The sequence below is a fragment of the Rhincodon typus genome, chromosome 4 (assembly GCF_021869965.1).
Source record: "Rhincodon typus isolate 14 chromosome 4, sRhiTyp1.1, whole genome shotgun sequence".
Lineage (NCBI taxonomy): Eukaryota > Metazoa > Chordata > Chondrichthyes > Orectolobiformes > Rhincodontidae > Rhincodon > Rhincodon typus.
The window spans coordinates 110037921-110060451 of record NC_063335.1 but is presented as its reverse complement, the minus strand read 5'-3'; the positions used below and the strand labels follow the sequence as shown (position 1 = coordinate 110060451).

At 39.2% G+C, this 22531-nt stretch overlaps 2 protein-coding genes across 4 annotated transcripts in view; one reads left to right on the top strand and one right to left on the bottom strand.

Moving 5' to 3' along the window:
* The window catches only part of LOC109936126 (AFG3-like protein 2), a 165232-nt gene that overhangs the window by 81846 nt on the left and 60855 nt on the right, over positions 1–22531 (top strand). The window lies entirely within an intron of this gene.
* LOC109916479 (PRELI domain containing protein 3A-like) lies at positions 458–22104 on the bottom strand. Of its 3 annotated transcripts, none has more exons than XM_048595486.1 (5): positions 22004–22104; positions 17314–17384; positions 12990–13092; positions 4791–4911; positions 4262–4360 (listed from the first exon to the last, which is right to left on the bottom strand). In XM_048595486.1, exons 1-4 carry the CDS (start codon positions 22022–22024, stop codon positions 4837–4839), a joined length of 270 nt encoding a protein of 89 aa, XP_048451443.1. In that variant the 5' UTR covers positions 22025–22104; the 3' UTR covers positions 4262–4360; positions 4791–4836. The 3 variants fall into 3 exon arrangements, with proteins under 3 accessions (XP_020371783.2, XP_048451443.1, XP_020371786.2); XM_020516197.2 differs by lacking the exon at positions 4791–4911 and adding an exon at positions 8608–8692 and having other exon boundaries at positions 4267–4360; XM_020516194.2 differs by lacking the exon at positions 4791–4911 and having other exon boundaries at positions 458–4360.

Below are 22531 nucleotides of genomic sequence, written 5' to 3'. Positions count from 1 at the left end.
CCAGAGACCTGGGCTAAAGTTCTGGAGACCATGTCAGGAAGTGCAACCCAAGACTAAGGTCACGTTTTACTGTGGAGCAGTGATCCCCATGTTCCGACATGTTTTGGATACTTGGACAATCTATAGCAAATATCTGAATGCACTGGTGAATTACCACAGTTGCAACTTCATGAAAAAGTCTTCCAAATCTGGTGGTAAGGAAGGTAGTCTAACAGCAGTGTTTTCTCTCTCAAACCATCAGTAGTCATTCAAAACCAGCAGCAATAAGCAGGATATGCTGCTCATAAGCCAAACACAAGACTCCTGAAACAGCTTCTTTACTCAAAACTCAGTCATGGCAGCAAACTTCCAGACAGTCAGCAGAAACACAGAATTCCTAAAAAGGACAAACCTCTCCAGTGACTCATGAGCATCCCTGGCTCGTTACCAAACCCTAAATAATGAAGCCTCGTACATAGAAGGTGCCAACATTAAGATTTTATTGGGTACATATACAGGCAAAGGAGGGAGCCACAAACCTCCCAAAAACTAACGTACCTGAGCCTTCAACCATCACCTGCTCTGCATGTGGTAGATACTGCAGATCATACATGGGACTGAGTAAAACCTCCCTACTTTCATATTCTATTCCTTTTGAATAAAGGCCAATATTCCATTTGCCTTACCTATTAGCCTCTGAACTTGGACGCTAGCTTTTTACAATTCATGGGCAAGACTCTCAGATCCCTCTGTTCTGAGTTTTCTGGAGTCTTTCTCCATTTAAACAATATTAACATTTCCCATTTTTTTCTGCCAACTACATAAACCCACATTAAATTCCAATTTGCCATTCCAATTTTTTTCCTGCTTACTTAACATGCCCATTTCACTCTGCACATTTTGTGCGTCATTCTCACCACTTGCTTTCCTGCCTACTTTTTTGTCAATTTTATGTAAAGAATGGCCAAGAATGCTGTTTGATTCAGTACAGTTACCAACATTAGATGATGGCAATAATAGGACTATTTCAGAGAAAATATTCTTTATTTTTCAGCTCATTTGTTAGTGCTAACATGTAGCAATATCAACAGGCTATCTAAATTCTACTAAATATTTTAAACATTTAAATTAGAATCAAAATAAATTATGAGAAAATCATGTAAAATGTGTCACTTAGGACTGAAGTGGAATAATGCTTAAAACAACGTTACCAAAGCTTTTTACTTTACATCATCACGACAAATTAAGAATGCCAGATTTTAAGCAATCACAATTGAAACTGGGAAGAGAGTGCTGATTGGTTGGAAAGTTAATTCTGATTGATAGCCACAAAGAAAACAACAGGGCACTATAGGCTTCTCAAGCCTCCAGGTATTTAAAAAAGCACAAGTATTTGACATATTCCTTTTGTTTGCAGAAGTCCCAGTGCTTGAACGTATATCACTTCTACCACATTACAAGTGCAATGGATTATTTTAAATTAGTTGTTTGTGTAGCAATTATCACACTCATAATTGCTTGGCAATTGTTGCATTATTGCAGAATCACATCCAATAGTAGAAAATCTGTTCAGAGCTTTGCAAACACAGTACGTTGAGCTAGTATAATGAACAAGAACGGTACATGCTGATTAATTTCATCAGCTAATTGTTGGGATGGACAGCCTACATATTTGGTAATGCATGGGCACTGAAATTCATACAATGCTTTTCAATTGAATGGTAGGCTGAATGACTTTTTGAACTGACAGCTGGGGAAAATATCAATCGCATAGCCGTGAATTGCAGCAGTGTGAAATGGTTTGTGTAACTTGTCGTTCATACTTTTGAGATCCTTTGGCTTTCCAAGGTAATTTGAAGTGAAGAGAGGGCACTTTTCAGCTCCAAAAGTGGACACCTTTGCACCTTTTGGGTGTTACAGTGAACAAGATAAATGAATTGAGCCTGCAGTCATTTTAGGTCTGCAAACAAAGTTTATGGTCAGTCCTTGTGATATTTTGCCCACAAAACAAAAATTCTAATGTGGCAAGTTACTGTTCCATCAGTCTACTCAGTAAATCATCAGTAAAATGACGGTATCATCAACAGTGCTATCAATTGGACTCACTCAGCAATGTACTGGCACTCAGTTTTGATTGCACCAGGGAAATCCAATTCTGACCTCATTATAGCCTCGGTCCAATTATGGACAAAAGTGCTGAATTATCCACTGGCCAGAGTCACACCTAATACACAGGACAAGGGTTATGGCTGTTGGAGGTTAATTATCTGAGACTGAGGATATTGCTGCTGGTATTCCTTCGGGTGATGTCCCAAGTCCAACCACCTTCAGCTACTTTATCAATGACCTTCCCTCCACTGAAAAGTCAGAAACGGACATGTTCACTGATGATTGCACAATGTTTAGCAGCATTCATGACTTGTCAAATACTAAAGCTATCCATGCCCATATGCAGGAAGAATGGGACAACATTCAGGCTTCAGTTGATAAGTGACAAGTAACAAGTAACATCCACACCACACAAATGCCTGGCATTGACCATCTCAACTTGAAATTCATTGGCATTACCATCACTGAATCCCCACTATCAATATCCCACAACTTACCACTGACCCAAACCAAACGAGACTAACATATAAATGCCTGGCTTTAAGAACAAGCTCAGAGGATGGGAATCCTGCTCTAAGTAACTTGACATAATCCAAGTCAAGGCAGTTCACTTGATTGACACCCTTTATAATACCTTCAACATTCATTCTCTCCACCACTAACAAAATGGCAGCAGCATCCACAATCTACAGGATGCACTGTCGCAACTCACCAAGGTTCCCTCAAGAGCACCTTTTAAACCTCCAATTTCTACCACCCGGAAGGACAAGGTCAGCAGCTACATAAGAACACTACCACTTACAAGTTCCTTTTCAAGTCACATATCATCTGACTTGGAACCATATAGCTGCTCATTCACTGTCACTGAATCAAAATCCTGGAACATTCTAACAGCGTTGAGGGTGTACTACACCACATGAACTACAGCAGTTCAAGGTGATTGTTTGAAATTCAGTACTCCTGCGTTTGTCTCAGTTATAGAGTCATAGAGATGTATAGCATGGAAAATGACTCTTTGGTCCAACTCTAGTCGCATTTGCCAGCATTTATCTTATATCTCTCTAAACCCATCCTATTTGTATACCCATTGAGATGCCTTTTAAATGTTGTAATTGTAACAGCCTCCACCACTTCCTCTGGCATTTACTCCATACATGGACCATCCTCTGCATGAAAACGTTGCACCTTAGGTCACATTAGTGCAAGACAAAAAGCTTTGGCAATGTATCTCTCTTTTTGTAAACATGAAAAAGTCACTCAAACGTTAAGCACTGAGTGGTACAGAAGTTTACAAAAGCAGATTTGCACAATAATCCTTCCATCCCATTACAGTGGGAGCACTGCAAGAGACCTGTCTTGACAGGAAGGAAATGATCCAGATATGACTGTAGCTTTATACTTTCACAACCATTTAAAACCGGCCATTTGTGAATTATCGGTCACAGTGACAATTATTAAAGTTCACATTAAGTGCAAAAATTAATTTTAAACTGGGTTTGGGATTAGGTGTTAATTGCATGCTTCAGGATCTCATGCCAAACCCCACGCCACCTGCATCCTATCTGGATGGGATTTCCACAAAAAGATACAAACATAAATTCCAACTTAAACACACTGATATAAAAACTTAATTCATAAAACTTACTGATCTACAGTTGCAAGACAATGTAAACATAATTCTGAAATACATACACTTAATTTTGTTCAAAGTCTAAGACAAAAGGCAAACTAACAACTCCACATTCAAGTATTAGTCCAATGTATTGTATCAAGTGCAAGACAGTGCGCATAATTCAAGGGTATATTTTTGTCCAGTGTCTCCATCTCCACTTTGGTAATTTTTTTAAAAAACAAATATCAAAGTGATATATCTATATTGATCTGGAGGTTTCATGAGTGAAGGATTTTACAAAAAGCAACTTTTTATAAAAAAAAATGCAAAATGTGGCGTCCCACATTCGCAGGCTTGCCTGCTGGTTTTTTTTTTAATTTCAGAAACTGAAATGGTTTGAATGCTGATTGATATATTCAGAGTCAACTTTGTAGTTTATAATCTTCGCTCTGGAAAAAGACATGAGTTGCACCTTAAAAAAAGACAGGATGTCAGTGACTGAGTGAATCCCCCAAACAGAGGTCAAAGGGTGACACAGCAATAAGCTACCCATAAATCTTTGGCAGCTGCTGAGGCCATTGGAGACTTAATATTTCCTTGGACAGACATTTCATTTTCCACCTTTATCTTGCCTAGAACACACTCCACTCCTTTGCAGCCCTGAAAGCAAACATAAAAAAAGGATTAAGCAGAAAACAAAATATCGAAAACAACTTGCAAGTAAAGGTTTATCAATTTTTGTTTAAATGGCATATAGAATATATTCAGCATTATATCTAAATACTGAGCACCAACCCTGTTACAGGAAGGATATTATTTAACAGTACAGGGTTCAGAAAAGATTTACCAGGATTTTGCCAGGAGTGGAGGGTTTAAGTTATGAAAGTAGGCTGGATGGGCTGGAACTTTTTTCACTGGAGTGTAGGAGGTTGAGGGGTGACCTTATAGAGGTTTATAAAATCATGGGGAGCAAAGATAAGGTGAATAGCCAAAGTCTTTTTCCCTAAGAGAATTGTTAGTGTGGAATGAGCTGTCAGAAGTGGTAGCTGCAGGTTCAGTTACAATGTTTAAAAGACATTTGGATACATACATGAATAGGAAAGGTTTGGAGGTATATGGGCCAAACGCAGGCATATCTATATTCCACATGATGGAAAGGCCCAGGTATCAGCTTTGCAGTACATATATCCAAGACAGAGACTACAAGGAAGCTGCAACGGAAATCCAGTACACAAGCAGTTAAAATACAATATATCCGGGCAAATATTTAAGCAATATGCAGCTAATGAGTTAAAGCTGAAATCCAGGAAAAAAGCAGGTGCATTGAAAGTATTCTTTAGAATGCTAGGTCCTGATTTGATAAACTTTCATTCAAAAATTTTAAAATGTGAGGATACCATCCTACTGCATGGCACAGACTTTGAACATGTCTAGTAACTCTAAACTGGGAATCCATAAGCAGAATTGCAACTACCACAGCCTGGCCCCATGGCCCCAACTACCATTAACATCAAACTGGAAGATCAACTCTGATTCAATGAACAGTGCAGGGGACATGCCAACAGGAGCACCAGTAATACCCAAATATGAGGTGCCAACCTTGTGAAGTTATGACACAGGAAATTTGCATGCCAAACATCAGAACCAATATGTAATACAATCAATCCCGTGCCCAACAGAGCAAATCAACAGTTCAAAGGAGGTTTACAAGATTGATACCTGGAATGTATGGATTGTGCTAATGAGGATAGGTCTGACAGACTGAGTTTGTAACAACTGGAGTTTAGAAGTTTGACAGATGGCTGATTGTAGTGAATAAGATTCTGAGTAGCCTTGCTAATTTGGACATGGAAAGGATGAATCATCTTGCGGATGACTCCAGAACTAGGAGGCACCATTTCAAAATTAGGGGTTGCAGGTTTAGGACAGAAAGGAGGGGAAAGATTTTTGTTTCTTTCAGAGGGTTGCGTGACTTTGGAGCTCTCTGCCTCAGGGGGTAGCGGAAACACTGGGTTTGTAAAAGAGGAGGTAGGGTTGCATTAATGAAGGAGTCAGTTAGTGTCAAGGGCCTGTGTTCCATTCCAGCCTTAGGTGGCTGTAGGTATGGAGTTTGAGCATTCTCCTTGTGTCTGTGTGCGTTTCCTCTGGGTGCACCAGTCTCCTCCCAAAGTCCAAAGATGTGCAGGTTAGTTGGATTGGCCGTGCTAAAAATTGCGCATAGCATCCAGGTTAGGTGGATTAGCCATTGTAAAAACTCTATGCATGGTTACAAGGAGGGGGTGGGGAATGGGTCTAGGTGGGCTGCTCTTCGAAAGGTCAGTGCAGACTTGATGGGCTGAATGGCCTCTTTCTGTCTAAAATAAATATTTCTCATGTGATAGTTATTGTATTTATTAGACAACTTCCCTTTCGTCCCTTCATTATTAGTACTTTCAGAATGTTCTTAGTATCCTCTACCATGAGGACTAATGCAAAGCATTTAGTCAACTCCTCTGCCAGTGCCTGTTTCTCCAGCTTCATTCTCCTAAGGGCCTACATTCACTTTGGCCTCTCTGTTCCTTTTTATATATATAAATAAGCTCTTACTGTCCACTTTTACATGACTTGCTATTATTTGTTGGTTATCTTTTGGTGGCTTTTACACTTTCCCAATTCTCCCAACACCACCAATCTTTGCCACATTGCATTTTTTTCTCTTTCAATTTGATTCCATTGTTAACCTCTGGTTAATTGTCAGCTTATTCCCTTCTTAGAATCTTTTCTCCTTACAGGGATACATCTTTGCTGCGATTAGTAAACTATTTTCTTAAAGGACTGCCATAATTCCTAAAACATCTCTTCCACTAAATTCCCTTCCCAGTCCACTCCAGCCAACTGTACCTTGATCCTGTGTTATTAACCTTATGCAAGTTTAGCACCATCACTTCTGACCAACAATTCTCACACTAAAACTGAATGCTAAATTCTACCTGGTTACAGTCACTGCTCCATACTGGATCTTTTACTTTTGAGCTAATTTAGTAAACCTGTCTCATTATATATGACCAGATCAAAAATAGCCCAATCCCTGGTTGTATCACAAAATATTGTTTTATGAAACTGTTCTGAACATACACTCTGAATTATTTCTTGTAGCTACTTCCGCCAATTCATTTTTCCCCAATCTACATGAAATTTAAGTCACCCATTACTAGTGTACTGTCATTTTTACATGTCCCCATTACCTATGTATTTAATCTCTATCCTACAGAACTAGCTACTGTTAAGAGGCTTATAGATTACTTCCTTCAGTATCTTCTTCCACTTGCTACTTCTTAACCTCCATGCGTATGGATTCTAGATCATCCAATCCAAAATCCTGTCTTGCTCCTGTACTTTTTCCATCTTGTAATAATAAATTTATCCTACCACTCTTCCTTCCTGCCTTAACTCTCAAGAAGTCATATACCCATTCCCAACTTTGATCTTCTTGTGGTTACTGTCTTTGCAATGGCTATAAGGTCATACCCATAAAGCTGTATTTCTAATTCATATTTTTTGTTCTGAATGCTATACGTATGAAAGAGCCAGTAGTTTTGCCTTTAACAATATTGTTGCCTTTTCACCCTATTTACTGCTGTTTTTATATGCTTATGCATTCTGTCCCTTACAGTCTCATTCTGGGTATTATCATATGAATTGTTGCCCCCTACAATGCCTTTTTGTTTTTTTTGTAAGCCTATATGTCCCCTTCCAAAATCCTCTCCCCCTTTAATTAGTTTCCAACATCACAGATGCTGGTCTTGAGGCAATCAGACTCACTTCCTGACACCATCGAGGATAAAGCAGCCCACTTGATTGGCACCCCATCCAGTAACTTAAATGTTAAAGTTTCCCCTCCAGGACAGAAACCACCCTGACTTAGAAATGTATCGCTTTTCCTTCACTGCTGCTGAGCCAAAATCCTGGAACTCCTCCCCTAAAAGCAGTCTGGAATACCTACACTACTTGGACTGCAATGGTTTTTATAAGCAGATCATACAACATTCATGGGAGAAATTAGAAACGGGCAAAATTGCTGGTCTAGCTAGTGACACCCACATCCTATGAATGAGAAAAAAGCATCACCAGGGAAACAGGCTGCAATTATAAAACAGCCACTGGTCAGATTTAATAACAGTACAACAGCAAGTATGCTTCTAATGTTCTTACATAATCATATGAGATCAAACCACAAGCTGCTAAAAGGATTTGGGGATGAAATTCATATTATTTACTATTTTGTGTTCGAACTAAAACCTGGTTCAACTGTCAACCAAAGGTAGATACTTCTGGCACATATTGCAATAGTTTTAAGGGTCACACTGAGCAGAGCAGAGTTAGCTCCCAAGATACTTATAAAATTTCTTTATCCAAAAGGATCCAATGTACCCTCTTCCGGTGACAGAAATTGTAACTGTCAGGGTTCTTCCCGAGATGAAAGCTGTTACTACTTGAATTTAACGTATGCATCAGTTGCATACAGTTAATTAATTGCCAAATGCTTTATTCATGGCTACTGAATTACCAAGAAATTGACCCATGTGGATGTGAAATTACTAATGAGGCTTATAAACTGCAGTGCAGGACAGCTCAGGACTCTCACTTGCTGCCTCGTTTCTATGAACGTTGCTCCAAGATGCCCTGTCCCAGGCTTTTTAATAAAGGAGACAATATGTTACCTTATAATCAAAGAGTTTCACCAAACATGCAACACTTAGAGGAAAAAAATGTAGCTAATAAAAATCAAAGCAATCAGTATTTCCAACACAAAATAACACAGCAGGTTGAAAAACATAGAAGACTAAGCAAGTCAAGCTACACAAAAGTTCCACGTAACAAAATACTATTAGTTTGTTAGGTATCTTAATAAATAAATAAATAGTTACCACTGGGGGGAAGTGCAATATGCAGAAGTGAGAGCTGTTAGCTAACAGCAGAGTTTTGAATTATCCATTCAATAGCATCCCACCCCTAGAGCAACACAGAAGAGTCATATCACACAGAGTAGAACAGATAGTTTAAAATATTTTCACCATATGGTAAAACAAGTCTGTTTAGGATCACTCAGAAAAATACTCAAAAGATAAAAGTAATTCAAATAAATTCTTTGCTAGTCCTTTAAATGCTGTATCTTGGTATTTTATGTGCATTTAACATTCATGTTGAATCATAGCAATGTTAATTAGATCTGTCAAAAATATTACCAAGTAACTACCTGCAAAAGAAAAAAGGTCTTTGTAACTCAGTGGCACTGTCCCCACCTACAGATCCATATTAAAGTCCCACCATTTGTAGAGGTCTAACATGTCCAAACAAGTTGATTAAAAAAAAAGAATAGCTCCATCTGTTTCAGGTATAGGTTCTATAGAATGGGATGATGATAACCAAATAACCCTTCCAATTGTAATTAACTAAATTTGCACACTGATAGACAATGATATCATACTGTAAAGTATGAAACACAAATAGAAAGTGCCGGAAAAACTCAGCAGGTCTGGCAGTTTCTGTAGAGAGAGAAACTGAGTTATTGTTTTGAGACAAAATCAGAAATTGCTGGAAAAACTCATCAGGTCAGGCAGGATCTGTGGAGGGGAAACAGAGTTAACGTTTCCGGTCCAGCGTCATTTCTTCAGAACTGTTAATTTCATCAACCTGTTTGAACATGTCACACATTCAGGACAGGTGGGCCTTCTGGCCCAGCGGTAGGGACAGTACCATTGAATGCAAGACTTTTTTTTAAAAACAGATTGAGTCATTTGATATACTTTTGACAGACCTAATTAACTATTCTGACAAAGGGTCATCAGACTCGAAACATTAACTGCTTCTCTGTTTACAGATGCTGGCAGAGCGGCTAAGTTTCTCCAGCACTCTGTTTTCACTTCAGCTTTCCAGCATCTGCAGTTCATTTGTTTTATTTCACTGTAAAATACATTTAATCAGTTAATGGCAATTCTAAGAGTCTGAAGCTTTAAACATTCAGGTGTTGTTTTTCTGCTTTTTCTTAAAATAGGAGACAATGCACTTTATCTGAATAAGCAAGTTGGTTTATATGCCATTCTTTACCAAACTCTGGCAATAATTCTGAAATAGTATTAGATTATATGCAAGTAATCTTTACAATTACATTTATTAGGCAGTTTAATATTGAGACCATATTTTAGGAAAGGTAAATTTTTTAAAGGACATGGAGGTTTCCAGGTAATGTTTATTATATGATGCTAATAGACAGGGAAAGCTGCAGAGGTAATGGCAAATGGGAGTCACACAAATCGACAAGAAATTAATGCAAGACCTCAGATAAAAAGTTGCCTATTAAAATGAAAACAAAATGGATTTATAATAATATTCAAAAATTTTAAAAATGACCTGCACTTATAGAGTACCTCACTCAGTACATTCCAAAGCAAAGAGTTAAGTCTATAAGGGTACAAAAACAGAAATTGCTGGAAAAGTTGAGGGTGTTCTGAGGAAGGTTCACTCGACTCAAAACATGAACTCCACTTCTCTCTACCGATGTTGCCAAAGCTGCTCAGTTTTTCCAGCAATTTCTGTTTTTGCTTCTGATTCACAGCATCCGTAGTTCTTTTGGTTTCTGTTAGGGTACAGTTTCAAGAGATGGTGAACATGCTGAATGGTTATAAGATTTAGGTGAACACTCCAGCACAGTACTGAGGGAGAGCCACGTTGTTGGAGGTGCCAGCCTTTTGCTGAGACATTCAATCAAATCTTGCTCTGAGGTGGATGCAAATAATTCCACAGCACTATGAACAGATAGGTAATTCTTCCAATGTCCTGACTAGTCATAAGACATAGGAGCAGAGGTAATCCATTCAGCCAATTGAGTGTGCTCCATCTTTCAATGAGATTATAACTGTTCTGATCATTTTCAACTGTCTTTCCCCATAAACCTGGATTGCCTTACTGATTAAATATCTTTCTCATGCTTTGAACATACTTAAGGACACAATGTTGACATTGTGCAGTACACAATTCCACAGATTCACTATCCTCTGAAAAACGAAGTGCCTCCTCATCTCCTTACTCTCTGAGATTATGCCATCTGGTCCAAGACTCTCCCACAATGGGAACTAATTTTGCCACATTTACTCCTAATAACGTTATACTTTTCAATAAGGTCATCTCTTGTCTTTCTAAACTCCAAGTACAAACCCAACCTATTCAACCTCACTTCCTCAACACTACCAGTCTCTCCACTTACCTTTGTATCATCTGCAAACTTAGCAACAATGCCCTCAGTTCCTTCATCCAGATCATTAATGTATAACATGAATAGTTATGGTCCCAGTTATAGTGACTCCTGTGGAACTCCACTAGTCACTGGCTGCCATCCTGAAAAAGATCCCTTTATTTCCACTGTCTGCCTTCTGCCAGTCAGCTGTTCCTCTAGCCATGCTAGTACCTTGCGCCTAACACCATGGGCTCTTATCTAATTTAGCAGCTTCCTGTATGACACCTTGTCAAAGGCCATCTGGAAATCCAAACAGATCACATCCAGTGGCACAAGTATAGCACTGGGATCTACCTGACAATGTGGAAAATTGCCCAGGTATGTCCTGTATACAGAAAAGCAGGACAAATCCAAACTGATCAGTTACTGCCCCAGTCTACTCGTAGCCATCAGTAAACTAATGGAAAAGTGTCATCAACAATGCCATGAAGCAACAATTCTTTAACGATAACTTGCTCACTGATGCCCAATTTCAGTTTTCTGCTAGTATTACACAGTTCCTGGCCTCATTACATATTTGGTTCAAACATAGGCAAAAGACCTGAACTGCAGAGGCAAGACGAGAGTGACTGCCTTTGACATCTAGGTTGCACTCAACCAAAGACCACCAAAAGGATGATGCATAATCTTAGAACTTGCATATCTGGATAGACAAAGAAACCTACCTCATTTACATTTTTAAGCGGCAAAAATATAGCCTTCAAAAAGGTATATGATTGAGATCCTGGAAATGGTAAAGAAATAGCCTCTTGTTTGGTGGACAAGTTATTAGTACTAAACAGGCAGATGAGAACCAGAGGTACCAACAAAATGAAGGAACAGAGTTAGTAAGTAATTAGATTGCAAGTATGTGTCATGGTTGTGGATTCACTGCAGAATTGCCAATCGGAGCTGAAAACTGTGCTAATGGAAGGTATGCTGTTACAGCAGATAGATGTGGCTACTTGTGATTAGTACCATCTGTTGCAGTAATCTTCTGGAACTTTCTTGATTGACCTAGAAGAGTCAAGGTGGAATTGCTCAGATATTTTTCCTCTTCGTCACCTCTCCTAAGGAGAGTGTATAACTGTGGATCAGTAATGGCGAATGGAAATTGAATCATATTTGGTTTGATATTGGAAGACTAACTAATCATTGTCACCACCAAGGTAATAACTATTCAAACAGCAGAGAATATCATCCGAGCACAGTATTTCCTCCCAAGCCTAAATGGCAACAACAGCTCTTAATCTCAAATATTAAATGCTCAATGGACTCAAACCCCTAGCCATTAGCTCAGTCCAGTTCTAGTTAGTTGATGGTAAATGCAAGTTAGGTACCAACATTTACAGCTGTTGTAAAATTACTTTTGAGTCTCCACCTGTTCCTGTGGTAATTAACATGATCAACTTTTGCCTGTATGCATCAGTACATAACACATTTAACAAAATGCAAAGACTTCACAATGATGTAAAACTATGACATAGTAGCTAACATCTACATCACAAACCAGCAAAAGTCTTTTAAGACTTACTTGCCACTCATTTCACAATCACTCACTGATTTCACTGCATGTTCATTTCTGCAGCTAAGAGGTCATGGTAAAAGGGGCCTGGCAACAATTGTTACAAGTTGTCCAAATACAATTGTTTCACAGATTTCTCATTTCCAATTTGGATGAGGTCAGGAACTCAACTGACAAAGATCAAACATGTAGCGCCTTACTATTGAACAAAGAACTAGGAAGTGTCCAACAACATTTTTCAGACAGAAGGAGGAAGCAAAGGGGTGAGAGTAGGAATGAATGAACATAGATTTTTCATTAATTTTCCTTACAAGTAGCTGAAAATTGCCACATTGAGACGAAGTCACCCAAAAGACTTGTTTTAATTATTGACAGCGGTGATTTCTCATTTATTCTGGAACCTAAAGATTAGAAGCAGTTGGACTGCGAAAGACTCAATTTCCATATGGAATGGCTATAGCACTTTGTACACTCAAAAGACACATCTACTTAAAATAAAACTGTGCACATACCTTTCCTGCATTGGCAGAAATTGTGTTGGCCATTAATCCTTCCAAATAGCTACTTAAGATAACTCCTTTCACTGTGATTATTGCCTCCTGGGTCAAAATGGTTCTAAAAGTCAAAGTCAATGTTAAGATTATGTAAAAAAAATATATAAAATCATTTACATATTAAAATATCTTCACATTATATCCAAAATGGTTTTGTATTTAGTTATAGTGTGTCCTGGTAGTCCAAAATGTTGGTATATGGCACGTAATATTACTTCATTTTAGTCTTAATCTCTCTCTGAAGTCACAATTTGCAAATTTAGTACCATTTCCAATTTGAATCATCTAAAGCTAGATTGCTTTAAAATTCTTTCATGGGGTATGGGCAGCACAGGCTGGCCATTTGGGCGATGTGATAGCTTAGTGTTATTATCGCTAGACTATTAATCCAGAAAACCAGGAAATGTTCTGGAGACATGGGTTCAAATCCCACTATCGCAGATCATGGAATGTGAATTCAACAAAAAGCAAATTCTGGAATTAAACGTCTGGAATGATGACCATGCCCTTGAACACTGTTGATTGCCAGAAGGCCCATCTGATTGACTGATGTCATTTCAGGAAGGAAATCAGTTATTCTCATCTGGTCCAGTCTGTATGTGAATCCAGAAACAGTGTGGTTGACTCCAAACTGCCCTCTGAAATGGCCTAACAAGCTGTAACAATCACTACTGAGACTCAAAAAGGAAACCAGTTGGGACCACCTGGCATCAACCTAGGCACCAAAACAACACAGCAAAACAAAACATCCTTGTTGACACTGCAATGTTCTCTGAGGGCTAGTGCCAAAATTGGAAAAGTTATCTTACAGACTAGTCAAGAAACAGCTTGACATACAGTCATAGAGAAATACAGCTCAGAAACAGACCCTTCAGTCCAACTCGTCCATGCCAACCTAAATAAATCTAGCCCCATTTGCCAGCATTTGTCCCATATCCCTCTAAACCATTCTTAATCATGTACCCATCCAGATGCCTCTGAAATGTTCTAATTATACCAGCCTACACCACTTCCTCTAGCAGCTCATTCCATATATGCACCACCCTCCGCGTGAAGAAGTTGACCCTTAGATCCCTTTTAAATCTTTCCCCTCTCATCTTAAACCTATGCCCGCTAGTTTTGGACTTCCCCACCCCAGGGACATGTCCTTGTCTATTCACCCTATCCATGCCCCTCATGATTTTATAAACCTCTAAAAGGTCACCCGTCAGCCTCTGACGCACCATGGAAAATCGTTCCAATCTATTCAGCTTCTCTAGTTATACTCACTAAATCACACCTTACAAACAATGACCCAGACACCAGCATCACTATATGATGGATAGTTGGAGAAATTAGGATACGCCCATCCCACGAGCTGGGCGGGCCCAGTAACAGTCATGAGGGAGTTATCCTGAGAGTCCTCAACATCGACACCAGGCACTGTGATGCTTCAGGGCATCAAGTCAAACATGGGCAAGGAAACCTCTTGCTAATTACCATGTACCATCCTCCCGTTAACTGATGAATCAGTACTCCACCATATTGAACAACACTTGAAGGAAGCACGGAGGGTGGCAAAAATGTACTCTGGATGGGGGATTTCAAAATACGTCACCCGGGGTGGCTCGGTAGCAGCACTACTTATCAAACTGGTCAATCCTAAAGGACACAGCTGCTAGACTGTAGCAGGTGGTAGTAGGTGGTGAGGGAATCAAAAATAGGGATAAACATACTGTCTTCATCCTCAGATGCATGTATACATGGGAGTATTGATAAAAGTGACCACTGCACAATCTTTGAGAGACAAACCCCCACCTTCACATTGACAATACTTTATATCATGGCATTATCACTGTGCTAAATGGGACAGACTTCAAACAGATCTATCAGCTCAAGACTGAGATGCTGTGGGCCATCAGCAGCAGCAGAATCATATTCCAACATAATCTCACATGCCTGTTACATGCCCCACTCTACCATTACCATCAAGCTAGGGTATCAACTCTGGTTCAGTGAAGAGTGCAGGAGAGGATGCCAAGTACAGATGTATCTAAAATTGGGGTGTCAATCTGGTGAAGCCAGAAAACAAGGGCGACTTACATGCTAAACAGCATAGCCAAAGCAAGTAATACATAAAGTTAAGTGATCCCGCAACTAACAGATCAGATTGAAGATCTGCAGTTTTGACACATCCAGCCATGAATGGCAGTGCACAATTAGACAGTTTATGGAAGGAGAAGGCTCTACAAAATATGCCAAGTGGGTGATCCATCTCAGCTTCCTCCAGTGGTTCCCAGGATCACAGATGCCAGTCTTCAGCCAATTGATTCACTCCATGTGATATCACGAAACTGTTAGAAGCACTGGATAGTGCAAAGTCTATAAGCTCTGGCAACATTCTGGCAATAGTACTGGAGACTTGTGCTCCAGAACCTGCCACACCTCTGGCCACACTGTTCCAGTGTAGCTAGAACCTAACAATGTGGAAAATAGCTTATGTACACAAAAAGCAGGACAAATCCAATCTAGCCAATTACTAATGCATTGGCTGATTCTCGATCATCAGTAAAAGGATAGAAAGTACCATCAACAGTGCTAGCAGAAATAACCTGCTCGCTGGCAACAAGTTTCAGTTCTGCCAAGGCACCCAGGTCCTGGCTGCATTACAGTCTTAAATTCTCCACTGGTTAGAGTCATATCTGAAACACAGGAAATTGGTTGTGATTGCTGTTGATCAGCCATCTCGGCTCCAGGAGATTTCTACAGAGTTCCTCAGGCTAGTGTTCTAGGCCCAACCATTTTCAGCTGCTTCATCAGTGACCTCCCTTCCAACATAAGGCTAGATGTGGGGATGCCCGCCAACGATTGCAACAACAATTGCAACTCCTCAGATAACGAAGCAGTCCATGTCCAAAAGCAGCAAGGCCTGGGCAGTATTCAGGCGTGGGTTGTAAATTGACAAGTAACATTTGCAACACACAAGTGCCAGGCAACGACCATTTCCAGTATGAGACAATCTAACTACCACCCCTTGATACGCAATGACTTTACCATCATTGAATACCCTATTATCACAATGTGGGGGTTGGTTGGGGGGGGTTGGTGCACGTGCGGGTTTACTATTGACCGGAAACTCAACTGGACTAGCTGTATAAATACAGTACTACAAGACAGTATGTCAGAGGCTAGGAAAACTGCAGCTGGTAACTCACTTCCTGCCTTCCCAAAGTAGGGAAGTCCACAATATACAAGGCACAAGTCAGGAATGTGATAGAATTCTCCCCACTTGCCTGGATGAGTGCAGCTCCAACAACACTCAAGAAGCTTGACAGCATCCAGAACAAAGTGGCCCATTAGATTGGCACCCTATCTGCAAACAATCACTCCTTCCACCTCTGATGCTCAGTAGCAGCAGTGCATACCATCTACAAGATACACGGACTAAAGCTCCCTAAACAGCACCTTCCAAACCCATGACCGCTTCCACCTGGAAGGATAAGGGAGCAAATACATGGGTACACCACGAACAGCAAGTTCCCCTCCAAGCCATTCAACATCCTGACTTGGAAATATATCTCTGTTCTTTCAGTGTTGTTCAGTCAAAATCATGAAATTCCCTCTGTAATGCTATTTTAGGCCTACCTACAGCACATGGACTGCAGTCGTTCAAGAGACGGTTCATTACCACTTTCTCAATGGCAACTGGGGAGGGGCAATAAATACTGGCCAAGTGAGCACCTATGTTTTGCAAGTGAATATTCACAAAAAATGCTCACAGCTGTTCATCACTGACCAGGCCTCTTAAATAAAAATTTCTTCAATGTAAATTAAGTTAGATTACAACATGTAGGGGGAGGTAGTGGTTTGATGGTAATGTCACTGAACTACTAATCTAGAGGCACTGAATAATGTTCTGGGCTCATGGGTTCAAACCTTAGTGGATTTTTAAAAATTAATAAGTTTGAAATTGAAAGCCTCAGTAATAGTGCTTTGAAACTGTCAGCTGTAATTTAAATTTAAAAATCTGGTTTACCAAAACAATGTAGAGAAAGAAATCTGGCTGTCTTACCTGGTGTGGGCTACGTGTGAATCCAGACCTACAACAACATGTTGACTATAAACCATCCTCTGAAATGGCTAAGCAAGCCACTCAGATCAAAAGCGATTCAGGATGGACAACAAATGCTGGCCATACCTCATTAAAGAAGAAATAATTTAAACTTTGTTTCATTACACAGATAAAAATATCCAAAAAGCAAGATTTAACCAGCTAAATGTTAAGAAACTATATTGAACTTACTTTTCTGGATTCTCAGGATGAGGTCGATACATCAGTCTTTCATCTACTGACACAAGGTTACTGAGAGTTATCTGTAACAAAAGTAGTGAATAGGATTCAATCTCACCTGAAATGATATCTTATCATTCAGGTAGCTGCTCTTCTAAGATTAAATGCTTAGAACATGAGACATATGTATCAACAAAAAAAAGTTAAAGACAAAGATATTAAAACATCTGCTTTTTTAAAAAACAGTGGCTACTCATAACAAGTATATTATTGCAGAATGACTCAATGTGGTCAGGTGTTAAAAGTTTACACTTACTCCTCAGAGCCTTGCACGTTCTTCCTTTTCAGATAATAATGCAATTCCCACTTGAATGTCTCAATTGAAACTACCTCCACCACAACCTCAGACAGTGCATTCCTGAACCTAACCACTTGCTGCAGGGAGGTTTCTTATGTCAGCGTTGCCTCTTTTGTCAATCCTAATAAAAAAAATTCCAATCTACTCAGTCCAGATTGCCAATGGTCCTGAATACTTCTAACCAAAGCTCTTCTTAACCATATCTTCTCCAAAGAAATGCATCCCAATTATTTAAACTCAGCGAATAAAGTTCTTCATGCCTTTAAATGTTTGTGTTCGTATATTCTGCATTTCTGACACTTTCATCCTTCCTTATACAATGGTGACCAGAAGTGGATGCAATACTGTGTTATGCCTGGATAAGCAGGACTCAAATGGCAACCCTCTTTTCAAACTTCTTAGGTCTTTTGTCTTTAAAAAAGGTTATGTTTGCCAATTCATTAAGTGTGTGCTCAGAATATAAAAGACACACACGGATAAATTAAACCTCTTCAACAATTACAGTTACACACAAACACAAATAAATTACAAAGTGAGGGTACAGATTAAGCTATGTACGCTCCAGTAAAGTGAAGTGAAAGGGGTATCCAGCTCTTGATAATTCGTGACTTGGTTGACTGCTGATTGAACTTTGTGGTCCATTTGGGTTGGTATTAAGACAGTTTAAAGATTTAGACGAACAATTTCTCGCCATCTAAAAACAGTAACTGAAGGGTTGATTTGTTTTAAAGAAAAATCTCTTTGAAGCATACAGGGAGCTAAAAGTAGAAGAAGACAAACTGTTTTTCTTTCGTTTTTGATTTCCCCTGCTAAAGAGAAAAGACGAAATAATTTTTTTTTCACATAACAACCGACTAGGATCTGGAATGCTTGGAGGCAGCTTTCCCCCACTATCAACATTGTGGAAGTTACCACTGACTAGCCATATAAATACTGTGGCTACAACTGCAGGTCAGGTACTAGGAATACTGCAGCAAGTAACTCACTTCTGACTCTCTAAAGTCTGTCCACCATCTACAAGGCACAATTTAGGAGTGTGAAGGAATATTCCCCACTTGCCTGGTTGGGTACAGCTCCAACAAAAAACAAGAAGCTTGACAACAACCAGGACAAATCAATCCACTTGGCTGGCACCACATCCACAAATATTAACTCCTACTAGTACCAACATTCATTAGGGTGTACTATCTACAAGGTGCACTGCAGTAATTCACCAAATATCCTGAGAAAGCACCTTCCAAACCCATAACCATTTCCAGCTAGAAAGATAAGAGCAGCAGATATAAGAGAAAAACGTCACTTGCAAGGTCCTTCCGAGCCACACAACATCCTGACTTGGTGTTACATCATCGTTCCTTCATTGTTGCTGGGACAAAATCGTGGATTCCCTCCCTAATAGAACTGTGGGTTGATGTACATGAATAGACTGCAGCAGGTAAAGAAGGTAGTTCACCACCATCATCTCAAGGGCAAGTGGGGACACACAACAAATGCTGGCTCTGCAAGCAATGCCCACGTCCCACAAATGCAAAGCAGAGGTTCAACTGAGCATGAAACAGTGAATTTAATTTTCTGAAAAGTAACAATGTGCAGGCTACTGGGAAAAGAAAGGTGTGTGGCTCAATGTGAATTGCGATGAGCCAGTAGTCACAATTGGGATGGACTTGCCTCCTTCTGTGATGTGACAATGCTGTGATTCTGTGACCAATAGCCATTTCTCGCCTTATACTTACGTAATTGGTTTTGTTTAAGTTTTGGATTCTTATTTGTGATTGGAGTGTATCATTTTCAATCTTAGTGTGGAATATAAACTGTTTTTCAATGGATCTGTTACAATGATGACACTACTAAATAACTCCATGCTATTGTATAATACTGGATTTAAAGAAACCCATCCCTAGTTGGTGCCACAATGTATTGATTCAGGAAACTTGAGGAAGCATTCTTCAAACTTAACTTCTAGAGCATCGTTGCCATTTTGATTGGTCCACTCTATGTGAAGATTGAAGTCGTCCATATCTTTTCCATTACTTTATCTTATAAATTCCAATAATGAATGCTTTGCCCAATATTACAATTACTACTCGTGGGTCCATAAACCCCGCTCACCAGCAGTTCCTCTCTTGCTATTCCTAACTTTCACCCAGACTGGTTATGTTCCTTGATTTTCTGAAGCAAGATCCTTTATCTCTAATGTCCTTATGTCATTCTATATTATCAAGGCTACCCCTCCTCCTTTTCCATTCTACTTGTCTTTTGTAAATGTGTGTATCCTGGATTATTTATCTCCCAAACTCTCTTACCTTGTAAAGATGTCTCTTGGCAATGGCTATTAGATACAAGCCATTTATCTCAATTTGTGGCACTACTTTTAATTATCTATTGGGGATATTCGATGCTTCCCAATAGCTAATTCAATTTTTTTCACTACAATGTACTGCAGAGGCCTTGCTCTCTGATGTGTTATTATTGTTAATGTGCATGCCACTTCCTGTGCCACAGATCTTGGTTTACTCACATCAATTTATTTTTTTACTGCCTCAACTTTTATCTATGGATTTCTAAACGTTTCTCCACACAACTCTCCTTCCTTTCCAATAATACAGACAAGTTTTTCTACTTGAACTATTTATGTTGGTGCACTTTTACTTTTGTTTACTCTGTCCCTTCCTGTCAGATTGCCACTACCCTGCACTATTGCCTCATCTTTTTAACTTTCTAAGTCTCATACAACATGGGCAATCACTACCATATTCCATCCCTATTACTATTGATACTCTCCATCACTGTATAAGGATGCAACATCTACTTACTGACCTGCAAATGTTCGAACAGAAGCTTTCAGTTCCAGACCTTATTACAAGCAAGGATACAACGGGTAGATGAGGTGAATTACTGAGAGGTAGCTTGAGTGAAGTTAATGGACATGGTTAACACTAATGACATGTTGATCAGCCACTAAAGTCCTTGGCTAAGAATTCACTGCTAATCTGTTTCTTAAAGAATTAACTTATCTTAACATTAAAAAGTATCATGGCATCAGGACAGGAAAAAGAGTTTCACAGCTGATTAATCATTTCTGAATATAATCTCTACTGCACTCTGGGTAAACATAGCAACCAATGTGAATACAGCATGATCCCCCAAAAATCATCACATCAATCTTTTTAATGTATTGGTTGAAGAAAAGATTTTGGATTGGACGTTATAAGAAGAACACGTTCTAAAGGTAATATGAGATCTTGTATGTCTATGAGAGGGCTTAAAATCTTATCCAAAGGATGGCATCATTGAAAGAGCAGCATTCCTATAAGACTGTGCTGGAGTTCCAATTTATTTTAAGTCAAGTCTTCAAAATTTGCAGTAAGTCTTTGACCATTTGATTCACACAGCAGTGGTGTCAAGTTTGACTCTTACTTCACAAATATAAGATGATTAATACGATGATTTCAATGTTGTGTTATAACACTCCTGTGAAGCATTTTGGGACTCTTATTACTTTAGGGATGTTATACAAATACAAGTCGTCATTGTGTCCTTATTGCATTGATTCAGTCCATTCAACAGCTTTCACTGGCATAAGAATGCAAATGTTATCTTATTCTGCCACTACTAATGCAAATCTCTGGCCAATAGTACAAGGAGGATTTTCATGCCAAAAACAACTTCAAAGGTCTTGAGATATATCTCAAATATAGCAATCCATGAAGATGGAACAGAGAAAAATAGACTTGCACTAACTTAGCATTTTACATGCCCCTGAATGTTTCAAAGTACTTTACAGCCAATGAAGTTGAAGGGTAATCACGATTGTAATCTAGGAAACACAGCAGCTTCCACATACAGCAACGTGATGATAACCCGATCATCTCTTTTTTGTGAGAATAAACAAAAGAATAAATATTGGTCAGAACACTGGGGATAATTTTCCTGCCCTTCCTTGGACTGGTGCCATAATTTCTTTTACAATTGCTTGAGTAGGCAGTAACACTTTTGTTTAATATATGATCTGAAAGCTAGCATCTCCAACAATGCAATTCTGCACTGCTCTGGGTGTCAATCTTGAGTAGTGCACTGAAGCCACAGTGTGGAACCTGAACCCTGAATAATGTGACTCAGATACGAGATATCAGAGTGCTACCAATTGTGCCACATTGGACACTCGAAATTCAATAATGCAAAGCTTTTCAAAGAGGACAGTGTCCCTGTGCAACTATTATGAGTAACATCAATTTTTATTTCATTTAAGTTGTATGGAGAAGCAAGAAAATGTATTTGATATATGTACATTACCAGATTATACAGACACTCACATCGCTAAGAATTTCAAACTCATGTACTTACATTAGAAGAACTAAGTTCCATTGTCCGTTCAACTGGATCTACAACAGAATGTTCTTTAATATACGTTGTGGTCCTGCTTGTACCTAGTATCTAGCAAAAACACATTACATACTTTACAAAATGAAATTACCTTCATTGTCTTTAATTCACTGTAATTTCTGAATAATACTTACTGAACAGAGAACTGAATATTATTCAAGTTTGGTTGAGTCAAGTGAATTTACCTAAGAATTAGGAGTAGGTTATTTGGCCTCTCTAGACTGCTCCATCATTTAATAAGATCGCGGTGGATCGGATTGTGACTTGAACATGTGATGATGCTGTCACTTTAAAAGGGTTATTTTGTCCTGGGTGTTTTTGAAGAGAGGTTGTAAAGGCAGAGGTACTGAACTGCCGACTGAAGACAGCTTAAGTAAACACCTTAGCAGGCCGAGATAACAAGGTGTAGAGCTGGATGAACACAGCAGGCCAAGCAGCATCAGAGGAGCAGGAAAGCTGACATTTCGGGTCTAGACCCTTCTTCAGAAT